This window comes from Clarias gariepinus, chromosome 3 (assembly GCF_024256425.1).
Source record: "Clarias gariepinus isolate MV-2021 ecotype Netherlands chromosome 3, CGAR_prim_01v2, whole genome shotgun sequence".
NCBI classification, from domain to species: domain Eukaryota; kingdom Metazoa; phylum Chordata; class Actinopteri; order Siluriformes; family Clariidae; genus Clarias; species Clarias gariepinus.
The window spans coordinates 22,573,912-22,587,286 of NC_071102.1; the positions used below are offsets into that span (position 1 = coordinate 22,573,912).

The 13,375-nt window shown below is 42.0% G+C and overlaps 1 protein-coding gene across 3 annotated transcripts in view; it reads left to right on the plus strand.

Moving 5' to 3' along the window:
* Positions 1–13,375, plus strand: part of trps1 (trichorhinophalangeal syndrome I) — a 117,331-nt gene that overhangs the window by 47,309 nt on the left and 56,647 nt on the right. For all 3 annotated transcript variants that reach the window (XM_053492368.1, XM_053492369.1, XM_053492367.1), the window contains one exon: positions 206–803. In XM_053492368.1, the coding sequence (XP_053348343.1) occupies positions 206–803 (598 nt within the window). The remainder of the gene's footprint in view (positions 1–205; positions 804–13,375) is intronic.

A 13,375-nucleotide genomic window follows, 5' to 3' on the forward strand; every position in this document is an offset into this window, starting at 1 on the left:
TGAGCAAGGGAGTGTCTGTGTGTATGTGCGCCCCACAATGGACTAGCTCCCTATCCAGGGTGTACCCCACCTTGTGCCCTAAGCCCCCTGAGATAGGCTCCAGGCTCCCTGTGTCCCTGTATACATGATAAAGCGGTATAGACGGTGAGGGAGTGGGCTTTTTATCTTTCTCACTATATTTGCCTTTCTCTTTTTTTGTGTACAGGAGGGTTCACGGCTGTTGTCGGTGCCGCCACTGCAGCTTTACGGCAGCCGACACCACGTCCCTGCTCGACCACTTCAACTCGGTCCACTGCCAGGACTCCAGCGATCCAGGCTCTGCCCCTGCTAACGGCTGCTCTGCCCCCTCAACTCTCCGCATTAAAGAAGAGAGTAAAAGCGACCTGAAGCTCTACAGCCTGGTTCCCCCAGAGGCCCGACCAGCCGAGGCGGTCAAGACCGAAGCCCCTGATGAGAAAGAGCGAGATAAATCCTGGCCTGAGGCCCGAGGGACAGAGCAGCAAATCCAGGGCATGCTCTGGGTACCCAAGGAGCGAGTGGGAGAAGTGCTAAGAGGAAGCCCTGCACCGTTCCCTCACGCTACACTAGGCTTGTTGAGTTCCACCCCAGTCCCACAGGAGCAGCAGCAGAAAGGGGTGGCTGTACTCAGAGACTCACCGGGCCTGGTGTTCAGCCTAGGTGCAGATACTAAGGGCTACCTACAGGGGATGCCAGCGGGCACAGCAGCCGAGAAGCCAGGGCAGCAGTACCCCAGCTCAACAGAGGGCAAGAATGCCAAGGAAGAGTCACAATCGCTCCTGCGGGTAAGATTCTCTACACACTCTATCTGTCCATCTGTTTTATCTCCCTCTGAATTCTTTCCCTACATAATGGTACCATTATCCATCTTCTCCAAACGTTTGATTGCTTTAACCACACTGACAACGTGCGTGTGATATCAAGTACACAACGCCTGACTGCTCTGGGACGCAGCCCATGACAGCAGCAATCAGTTATTTCACTCCAGCACTCATCTTAAGTAGAGTATTTTGTTTATCCCAAGCCTAAATGTTCTATCTTTCCTCTCTCTCACTCTCTTTCTCTTACCGTGTGTGCGAGTTTGTTCCTGCTTGGTTTTTTAGTTGTTTGCCTAGAGTCTTTCTTGCTCCCCAGAGCCCTCAACGTAGCGTCCTTCTAATTGAGAGAGATAACCAGAGTGCGGCGAACATGCCAGTAACGATGATGCAGAATGCAAGAGTGGAAACAAGCGTCACCATACATCCCTGTTCTGGCCCTTGAAAATGCACCCACGCACACTTGACAAAAGTAAAAAGCTGCTAAAACGCGGTGCATTTGATTTATGAAGTGTTTGTTTTTGTTACAGTTTAGATAGCAAACAACGCACTCAGTTTACGTCTCAGGAACAGCGAGTCTCGCTTCGTCTTTTGATCATCTGCTTCCTGAGGTCGGACGCACGTCATCGCACTCCTCGAATTTCGAAACTCACCAAGCAGGAGACGGCTGCATCTTCGGTTCCGCTCGCAGTCATAATGTAATTCTGTAACCTATTTTACTGGGATTTTGTTCCCAGGTAACACGCCCGTTCAGCTCCAGCAGGAAACATTCTCACTTTTAATTAAACAGGATACTAAGAACGCACATTTGCAAAGAAAACAAGCTTCCCAATTAGCAAACAGGTTGCTCAGTGATGTTAGTTAGGTGTTTGCTACGGTACACGTGAATAGAATAATGAAGTATGTATTTAATCAATACAGCCGTACAGTATATGTTATTAAATAAAAAAAAATTTACGAGGCATTGTATAGCTAGAGCCTATGGTCAAGTTTTCAACTGATAACCACATGGTGTGTATGACTAAACTGCATGACCCTTATGTTCCCCACAGTTTGCCTTAGTCAAAGGTAGAACTCGCATTGCTTTCCCAGTCTAGCTCCACAGCATGGCCACGTTTGAGTCAGACTCTCTTCGAACTTCAATAACAGTGTCCCTTTTTGGCTTAACACTTTTGCTTTCCCATTTAGAATTGGATCCTAAATGGGATCAGATGCTTTGTCGCTTTTTTTGGGTGTGTTTATTGCATCCAACATGATTGATTTGTACCATGGCCAGCAAGCATACAACAGTACCCTCACCACTCCGCTGCTGGCCTGCGTTTACATTATTTGTGTTCTTCTTACTCGGTTTCACTTGCGTATCTTTGCTCTCCGATACAGCAGGTGGCAGTATGCACCTTCTTGGTTTGTGAGCCGGCAATAAGCACAAGAGAAGAAGAGAACGAGGGCGTTAACCTCATTCTAGTAGGTTAGAGAATGAAACTGGTGCATGCTTCTCACACAAGAAAGAGACTGACGGCACTGATGTCACATCTAAGTAATAATAGACTTCTACGTTCAGGTATGGTTTGATTCGGTCTATGCCCGAGTACGCCATACTGTGCCCGAGACCACCTCTTCAGGGGAACTTGGGCACGATTCCCAAGGCTGGAACGATTGTTTTCTCACTAATCGAAATGAAGCAAACTTTGGGGTCAAGTCTTCCCTGAAATGATCCGTAGAGCTAATGTAAAAAACGCCCTTAGTGTACCGTCTACCTAAAAACGACTATAATGTAGCATTTACCTTTACTTTCGAGTGCTAAAATAATAATTAGTTTTCACCTCTAACCGAAATGTAGAATTATTTGCTAAGGAATTGCGTTGAGCATTGCAACAATATCTAAAATATTAATCTAGATTCTGAATGTTTATAAAATCAAGATATCGACAACATTGTGATACGAATCGAATCGGAACCTAGTATCGGGTGACCCCTGGTGATTCCCGTTCCTACTGCTGATGTTCGTCACTCCTTGTTACTGCATAAAATTGTTTGTAACATATCACAAAAGTTATTCAGTAACAGTGTACAATGAATAATTACTAAATAGTTGACAGATGAAGGGCTAAAGATGGACATTAACAATAGCTGGTTACAATTACTGTAATTAAAAAAAAAAAAAAAAAAAAACGCCCTGCACAATTAAGTAGTCCATATTATTCAAAGCTAGCTCTGGTGACTAAAACACAGATTGTAGTGGTGCATGTGAACAATTTCAGTCAACTTCCGTTTAAAGAGATATGTGGTTTAAACTGTACGCCACCTGTGTACAAAAAAGACAAACTCATAAACAAGGAAGGGGGGGGGGGAGAAAAAGACAAACCAACCGCAATTATTCAATAACTGTGCGACATCAAGTTGCCCTACTGCTGCATGTCTGCCCAGATGGTTCCGGAAGAGCGAGGCTCGGGTGTGGTGCTCTTTGTGGTTAAGTCATTAGCTGAGGCGTGTCGCTGAGCGTATGAAGCGCTGGTGCGTGGGCGGAGGCTCGGCTCCAGCTTTCAGGAAATGTTGAATCAGATTTTTTACATTCTTTTTTTTGTGCCAGCATGGGCTTAATGGGACTCAGAAGAGCTTTAAGGTCCATCACAATATTTTTTAAGTTACCATGACTTGATCGGGTGAGTCACCATCGCACTTTATAAAACCAGGCTCAATAAGGGAGGGGCCCTGCACCGAAGAACCGGAAGAACCCGGTCTGGAGCCAGGACTTGGAGAAGCCTTGGTGTTGATCTCATTGAGGGATTAAAATGTAAAGCGCAAGCAGATAAGAGAATCTGTAATGAGGCTTGACTGTGTTTGTATTGACATGAAAACGGCAATGTTCGAAAGAGGTTTGGAGGCACTTCAGGAACTTGGGATAACGATTGTTGCGGTATTATGAGATAACAGGAAGTCATCGGTCGGGCCGTTTGAATTTTTCCAGGCAGACACCCTCAAAATCTAACTTTCCACATTGAACATTTTTTCCCAGTTTTTCACAAGCTCATTCTGGGGATCAGCCCTGACCAACGTCTGGTTTAGAAGACCAAACACAAGACAGAAGGCCTAATTTATTTATTCATCCCTGAAGGACTCTTCATTAGAAAACAGCCTGTTGGCTTTTAATTATGTTTTGTAATGCGAGTGTTCTTGCTCATTACTGTTTGCCCGTCCGGATCCTTGCTCTCGGTGTTCAGTTCAGGCTTCATTTGTTTCGCCGTTATAAAATGAAGTTGCATTCGTACTGCACAAATCTGATTCCCTTACTCCTCCAGACGTCCTGTCCTTTCTTTTTCTCTCCTTTTCATCCCCGAGTTTCTTCCAGGATGGTGAAGGATTTCTTTCGGAGCTTTTCTCCCCCCTCTTCCTAGTTCTTCTTGCTTTTCTCATAGACGTGTAAGTGTTCATGATCGCTCTAATCACCAGGCTGCAAGTTCCATATTCTTTAATTCGCAGCTTTTTCATATTGCAAAAGGCGGTTACGTAAAACAGTTTTCAGATTACAGGGCATCAGAGTGTAGCAATATCAGAACTTCCCCTGAAATGACTGGAATCACTTATTTTGATTCCTAGGTGGGAGTTTCCTTTAAACAATGAATCAATGACATTTGACTTAATCATTTCCATAATTGCCTTGGTATTGGATCATTTTCTGCTTCATCTTCTGTTCATAAAGGCCTTTTTTCTCCTTTTCTTTCCTTCCCCGCACAAAAGCAGCCCACGAAAAGTTCCATTTCCAACAGGACGTCTACGGTCTGTGCTTCATAACCCAAAGTATTTGCTCTAGTCCACTGCATGACGTGCATGTCTTCTACAGATAGGGTAGGGCTGGGCAATTAGTAGAATTGCACTTTCAGTTGCATTGTTGGCTTCTGATGGTTATGAAAAACAAGATAATTGAGATTAAATGATTATTGCCCTGCATTCCTTTTTTTCGCAGCAACGTTTCTATTTTGCATTAGAAATCCATCATATCCTTTCGCAGTACGCTTTCGTCCCTCACTAAACCGGCCCTCACCCAGGCCGTGGTATTTATCTCTGCTGCCAAAAAACACCAGGTTGTTTTATTTAAAGGGGAATAAATGTATGATGTTTTCCAAAGTCAGTGGGTTAAATAATCGTGATCTCATTATTAACCAAAAATAATCATTCGTTTAAAAAAATTTTTGGTTTGCATATTTGATTCAGATTATCAGACGCGTTTTAACATCACCCAAATATAACCCAAGGAAATACAAAAAGCGGCTTTAAAATAATGAATAATCATTGGAAAACTATTTTTCATTTATTAAGGGAAAAAAACTGTACCCAACAACTGTGATCTAATTCTAATAAAAGATATTAATTAAGTGAAAAAAACCCCCCAAAGGAGCGAATACTTTTTCATAGCACTTTAGGTTGTTTAACACCAAATTCTGGAACATTTTGTGTATGAATGTGTTTTTTTTTTTTTTACATGTACAGTACTTTCAGGATAGTTGTCTGCCTGGTTAATTATCCTCTAAAGCAATAAGGCAGCTGTCTGATGCATCCATGATGTCTAACCCCATGATTAGCATTTTCTTTATTTTTCGTACTGCATTAAAGAATCTGTTGTTATTTAACCCGTTAAAAAGTTCTGCTTGAGGATTGAACTGATTTCCATCAAAAAAAAAAAAAAAAAAAAAAAAAAACATTTTTAGGGGTTTTTTTTCTGGCTGGAAGTGCAACCCACTTAAAATAAAATATGTATATATTTTTTTTTGTCAGTTTTAAACTGTATACTAAGAGAAGGTTTGATCCTTTTGTGATGCTTCATATTTCGAGGTGATTTGCTATCCAAGTCTCACTTTAGTTAAAATGTGAAAACTAGATCGTCTTAAGTTTCTTTTTGTCCTCCAAAAAAAACAAAAGTGAAACAAAAACTGATTGAGTAAAGTATGTAACCAATCTCTAACCAATAATTTCTCTGTCCTGTCTAGAGTGTGAATATAAGGTTGGAAATGGGTCAAAAGGGGAACGAAAAGCCCTAAAAGCAATCCTGTACTGAATAAACACATTTCGATTTTGAATTGCAAAACGTACCTTAAAAGCACTCTATAGCAAGTCAATCAAATACAGGGGGTTCCATATGCTGCAGTGAAAGTGATTTCCCGTCAGCAGCAATTTGCATCAGACTATCATATGACAAAAGATTTTCTGTCTCATAGCCCTTTCTGTAAAAAAAAAAAAAAAAAAGTCATGAATTTTCCATTTTCTGGATCCTGGGCTGAAAGATTTCCCCAGTGAGGCGTCAAGAGCTGGCCTTGAGCCTTGAAGACTTCAGCACGGCCCGATTACAATCTGTTTGAGTCATATTGACCGAGAGTGAGTGTGCAGACATGTATGAGGTGTAGACCTGGCTGAGAGATGACTCTGGGGTCCGTCCCTACTCTCATATTAAGATTACTCGTCTTCATGTGCGGTGACCTCCGGTAGAGCTTTCTCTACTCTGCTCTGCATTTCGCACTTTTTTTTTCTTGTCCGTTAAGGAGCTTTTGCACCCTGATTTTGATCCAGATGTGTAGGACCTTGACGGCCGTGCCCAGAAAGGGACACTTGCATGCTATGCCTCTGTTTGTCTCTTACTTTTCATATCAAGCCGGAACGTCAGTGGTTGTTCGGGTGAATTTTTAGCCCAGCGTTTAGTTTCGCGTTTAATATGCTGCTGAGATAGACAGGAGGAGCAAGAAGGAGGGACAGTGGGAGGGAGATGAACCCTGATGTGCAGCCTAATGAAGAAGTGGCTTGCTTATTAGTCTGGAGAATAGGAGAGTGACAAGTGGCGGGGCCTGAGGATTTGTGCGACAGCACAAACAAATGCGTGAGAGAGGCAAGAGCCGAGGGCCTCCTCCCTGCTGAAAGAGCTTTCTGAGTGCTGTAATAAAAGCCAGTGTTTGGGGAGGCAAGGATTCAGCGGTGAAAGCGGAGGGTGTATGGCGTCGAGCTTATTCTCTGGTGGTAGCAGCGAGGAAGAGGAGGGGCAGAGGCCTCTAAACAAACACAAAAACAGCAGCAGCTGTTGCTAGCAGCAGGCGAATGCTTGATTACCTAGCAGACTGCGGTTGAAACATCACTGCGCCGTGCTCTTGGGATATAAACAGTAGGTATGCGAGACACTCCAGCTGCACCAGGGTATGGTCTTGCTCTCCCACCCTGGTAACGGGTCAGCTTCGGATTCTACAGGGTGACAAACTCACTGATTAATTGGCTGTCGTGGTGCTTGGACCTGGGAAGGGCCTCCAAGACTCCAAAACAGGAGGGGCGCAAGATAGTGTGTGGTGCGAGTGGCCCGTATACAATTGTCCAACAGTGCTGTAGAGAGACGGTGGTTTCCTTGAGGGTCTGGCACCCCAGCGCTCTCCACCTCCTTAAACTCATTTTACTGTTTTGCAAGCTCAGGGGTTGACACCACTGCCAGCTTCCATACCCTGCCAGAAGGAAGGAGGGATGATCTGCCCACCGCACGCCCCAGGCACAAAACATATCACCAGTCCAGAGAGCCAGTGCTCCCGTTCCTTCGCAGGTGAGAGGCAATAACTTGCCCGGTGTCACTTTCTCTTGCTGATCCCCACAACACCAATTAATTTCCCCCAGTCTGCTCTGTAGCACCTGGGCTTTTTTCTAGAGATGAGCAACAACTATAAACTTTTGCACAGAACTGAGGAAATCAGCAGTTTAGCACTTGCAAAAAAAAAGAAAAAAAAGCCATAGACATCGACCTGCACAATTATCTGCAGCACACTGTAGGAGAGGCTCAGGAGGAGGAGAAGGAGGAGGAGTAGCAAGAAACATAAAAAAGCTAAAATTGTGGTGGTAATAGCTGACATTTCACAGTTAATGTTACTTCTAAAGCATGTGGGTGGCACGGGGGCACAGTGGGCGGAGTTGCAGCCTCAGAGCACCAGGGTCCCCGGGTTGAATCGGCGCTCGTGTGAAGCCTGGGTTTCCTGTCTACTTCTAAATATATCATGTGGGTTAATAAGTTACGGTAAAGTCATCTTTAGGTGTGAATTTGTGTGTGCATGGTGTCCTTTCAAGTGTTTTTTTTTTTTTAATGTTTTCAGTTATTTTTAACTTTTATATATTTGCATTTGAGGTGGCAAGATGTTGCAGTTCCCCTATAATCCTACACTCTAAACTGTTCACACATTAAAATAAAGAAAAAAAAAAATCAAATTAGGATATTATATATATAGTGAAAACTACAGACAACGATTAAGTTTTAATCTTTAAAAGTAATTAAGGTTAAATTTTGTCCACTTTATACACAAATCCTTTTCTCATTTCCTACAGGTTTAGTTTCCCTAAAGGACAAACTACTGATACCCGGAGATGTTAGTCTGGTGTTTCTGTGCTAGCCTGCAATAGCAATGTGTGGATGATCTGCTCAACCTACTGTACTGTTCCTCTGCTCCATTTTTCTTTACGGTACCGCTCTGTATGCTTTGCTGAATTGAACAATATTCTCCCGGCCTAAAACCGCCGTATTGCATTTCTCTATTATGCTCCTAATCTATTTCGGATCTCTAACTGGAAGACTCGATACAAATCATAAAGGTCCTGATCTCTTAGGTAAGAATAAAAAGCAGCGCAGTGTGAAAAGAAAGGAAACGTAATAGAGGAGAAATTCTCTCTGGGTTTGCCTGAAATCAAATCCATTATCTTTGCGATCGTTGTTTTGTCGGCATGTTGCATCCAATTACAATTTGTGACGACCGCTTTGATAAGGAGACAATGCATGTTTTTGTAACAGTAAAGGATTCAATTAAGTGTACGATATTTTAATCATCTATGAGTGTTTTATCCTCTGTAGAGAAGCCTATATGCTTGTTCGCACCTCTGCCCTTTTCTCTCTCTCTAGTTTTGCCTGAGGACAAATTTGGCACGAACAGATTTCCATCCTATTAAAGATAGCGCCGTTTTCGCCAAGTATAAATATACATAGTTTTTGCTGATCGTTGCTGTTCGCCATTGAGAATTACAGATTATGAACGCTTTCGGATCCATCTGGTCGGTTTGGAGAGTTTTACCTGCCTCCCGTCTCCAGCCGTTTTCCTGATTGGCGCACGGACAGCCCAACTCCAGAGCCGGAAGTCTGAACAGATGTTTGTAAGCTTTTGTTCAAGGTCTGTCCATTTAAAGCACAAGCCACAGGATACAGGGTGGATCTCCCAGCCGGACTTGGCACACAGCGTTTTGTAGCACTAGTGTTTTATAATACTTTATTGTGGTCCACTGACCAGGGAGACATGAAATAGAAGGTTTTGATGAATTCAATGGCCTCAGCGGTTATTCTGTTTTGCTGCACTTGGCACGTATGCTGGTCAGCTGGCCTGCCTTTGTGTGAGTGTGTACTTCCTTGACAAAAAAAAATACTTGTATAACTTTTTAGGGTGATGAGAACTGAGGGCTCCTTTAAACAAGTTAGCAGTAATTGCTTACAGTTCCTTAGCCTGGAACCCATTACTGTGACTTTTCTTTTTTTCTGTTGTAGCTAGATCAGCAGCGAAGGGGACACTTATGTGCTGATGTACTCTTTGGGTCGGACCGGGGACTGGCCGGTGTTCAGTCAAATCCTAGTGGGATGCATTAAGTGATGGGGTTTTTGTAAAGATGGCTAAAGAGGGTTAGACAAAAATGTACTTGCTTAATTTGAGAGAAATCTAGTACTCTGAGTCCTTCTATTGTAGAACTAGATGAGATCAGAGAATACAAAGCAAGAAACCTTGCTAAAGGATATCTCCAGATCCTCTGGAGTCCAGTGTCCCTCTCTTTGACTTTTATAAATATTTTTTTATATCATTATTGTTTATTTTTTTAATCTTTTTATTTATTTAATCATTTTTGTATACATGCCAATCCTCCTGGAAGATCCGACCCTGATAAATTTTAGCTTTCCTGGTACTTCTTGAAGTTCCTAATGCAGTGTGTCCCAACGAGGTTCTCAGGAGCTATAAAGTTGAGTTGAAAAAAAATAAATAAAATAAAACAGAAAAAAAGTAAACCTTTTTCTATGACTGTTTTTTCCCTATGCCAAACCCACCCCAAAAAGCTCTTATTTCTGTCTCGTCTGACTTAGGATCTTGCCCCTAGTTAAAGTTTCAGTGCTCAGTTAACTCCAGGAGCTTACATTTGTGGGGAGATGAAAGTAGAGCCTTTCTCCTGGTACACCTTCCGAATAGTTTTTTTGGCGCAGAAGTGGCATCTAATTGTACATTTGGAGACCAAATATAGAATTTTCTGCAAATTCTCTCTATCCCTGTTCAAATCATTGCAACACTTGCGTCCCCTTCCAGGCAGGCTTGTTAAAAAGCTAGTTATTTTAAACGTCCAAATTGGGTTATATTTTTCCATGATGAAGTACATGTGAATTTTTCTGATCCGGTTAATAAAACAATTACACATTTTCATCTTATTTTGGGGGCATTTTCTTTAATGTTTCTTATGCTCATAAAAAAAGCTGTCGACCAGTCAAAAGATTGGACACGCCTTCTATTTCCACGGTCTTTCTTTTTTAACTTTATGCTGAAGCCGTTTATCCAAAATACACAATAATCTCCTTTGAACAGTTGATAGTGAGATGTACAGTATCTCCTACTTATGTTCTGTAAACCTTTATAACGGCTCTAATCTGAGGTGCTGGTTGTTAATTGGTGATTTCTGAGGCTGGTGACTCTAAATGAACTTTTCCTCTGTAGCAGCAGTAACGTTTTGATCTTGCTTTCCTGGGAAGGTCTTCATGAAAGACGGTTTCATTATGGAGCTTGATAGTTTTTACAAACTCAATACTGTTCTTGCAAGAACCGTTCCAGAACAGCTGACCTTGGTGTCTTAAAATAACAACTGACTGTTGTTGTAAATGTTTTTACTTAATTACCTAATGCCATGTGTGTTATTGCATAGTTTTGGTGAAAAGAAAAAAAAAGAAAGTTCTAGAATGTAGAAAATAAATCCAAACTTGTGTCCAAACCTTTGACTGTTAAACTGAGAACTTCTGATCTGATCCTGGTGAACTTGCGTGTAAAAAGAAATAATAAAATAAAAATCCAGGAGTGGCAATAATTATATTTTCAAATATAAATACAAGATTTCATATGTTTTTAGTTTAAGTTAAAACTAATACATTTTAAAGACAGTTTGTTTTATTTTATTTTTTTGGTGTGGGGGGGGTTTATGTTTGCCAGGGGTGCCAATAATTCTGCAGCTGACTGTCATTGTCTTTCAACCGAAACAGTTTACAGGACACACCAGTTGAGATGGACAGCAGCGCTACTCATTTAGAAGTGCTCTGTTCTGAACAAATATACCAGTGTTACCCTCGATTTCCAGGCAACCGTATGGTTTTTGGATGTTGTGGACCACCAACGTGGAACAAGCCCTGCCATTTTAGACCAGAAATCAAACACAATATTTTCTTCTCGCGAATGAAATTATTTTAAGACTGGGCCTGACAGCTCGCTATGAGTCAGATGTTCTTTTATACGTCATCTACGCTAGCAATCAAGTTCGCTTTATTTGCGTTGCATCGAGATGATTGTTAGAACCACAAACAGGCTGCTGTCAACATCTGGATGGAACCCGATCGCCGTATCGCAGATGAAAGCATGTCGCACTCTTCTTCTTCTACACTGATAGCTCCTCGTTCTATTGATATTCCACAGGACAGGATTGTACACATCGATCTGCCACATCATCTACCAGCACGCCACGCTAGCTCTCTGTGGGTGTGTGCGCGCTTCTGTGTTTTGTTAGCATCCTTAACTGTCAGTGTAAACAGTCTTTAACCTTTGGCAGTCTTACTTTATTTTCCCCGCAGGTCCTCGAACGCACGCTCGGTGCTTTATTATTTTTTCATCTGCATGCGTCTGTGTTTTTTCTTTCGTTATTTTTTTTTTGCTGTGTGTGTGTGTGCGCGCGCGCATGTGTTTACGTTTCCGCCACCACGTACCCTGGTTCGTTTGTGTACTCAAGCTCGCTCACTCGTGCAATTGCTCCTCGGGCGGGAAGTGGCAAAGTTTGCCAGTGTCACTTAGAGCCAAATTCAGGAACACAGTGTCACATTTTACAGACAGCAAAAAAAAAAAGGGGAGGACGGGAGCGACAGTGAGCAAGAGGGAGAAGAAAGAGAGCGATTTGAGTACCTGTCTCAGAGTGTGGGCCAAGAGGTAGGGCTGTGGATGACCTCACCGTCTGAGGGGGTGGATTACAGTGAGCCGTTTCAACCACCTTCCAGGACGCCCTTGTTTATTTTTGTCTATGGGATGATGGGAAATTTGACTGCTGCAGAAACAAACTGACACCCCGGTGCAGCCTGCCTGCCAGGCCAGACCAGACCAGGCTGGGCGGGGGTGAGTGGGGCGTGTGTGTAAGAGAGAGAGAAAGAGAAAGGCTGTGTGTGTGTGCTTAGTTTCTGGGGTTTGGCTGTTCTGCACTGGAAGTATAATGGAAAAAGATGGTGTGGCCATGTGCAAAGTTTGTTGTTCCACGGGCCATAATGATCAAACTGTGTTTAAAGTTAAAGCAGAGTAATTGGAGGTAATTTGTCTGTGTGCGCATGTGTGTGTGGGCGTTTGTGTGTGTGTGACATGATCACATCCTCCTGCTGAAATCTAGGCCCTTTTTTTCGTTTTCTTTTTTGCCTAGAATTAGCAGCTCATCTCAGCAGCTTAACTTTTCCTTTTATATTTTTATTTATTTATATTTTTTGCAGCTGCTGATGATTTAATCGCGGGTTCGTTTTAAACGTGTGATGAACTGCGGCTTCAGTTGCCGTCTGATTTATCGTCGGAAACAAACAATACGTTTAGCTTTTTCCGTACAGAAATGTACTCTTATGACATGCTCTTAGGTGGAACCGTGTGCCAAAATCCTAACAAGACTCGCACTGATCCTCCTGCTCTGAGAGCAAAATGGTGTAAACAGCTCGCAAATCAACTTCCTTTCCATTGCTCTCCAAGTCTGTCTGTCCAAAGTCGACATTGTGCGGACTGGAATAGCAGCAATATTAACCTGTCTGTATACCACCCACAGCTGCTCAATATTAATAATAATAATAATAATAATAATAATAATAATAATACATGACTATTGAGGCCCTCATACTGATTTGTACACAAAATATGAAACTTAATAATTGGTCTGGCTGATTTACTGGAAATACTGGATAGTGTGAACCCTATATATTACCATCTGCAAGTTAATAAAGTGTTTTTTATTTTTATTTTATATATATATATATATATATATATATATATATATATATATATATATATATATATATATATATATAATTTTTTTATTATTATTATTATTATTATTTTTTTTTTATATATATATACTATTGGACAACTCCGGTCTGAATAGATCAACCTGATTCAAACCACCAAGTAATAAAACTTGGAGATCTTGGATGGAGATGTGATAACGTCTTGAAACAAAACAATGCAGGAAAAATGGCAGCAGTGTAGCGTAGTGGTTACAGTAGCATCGCGGCCTCG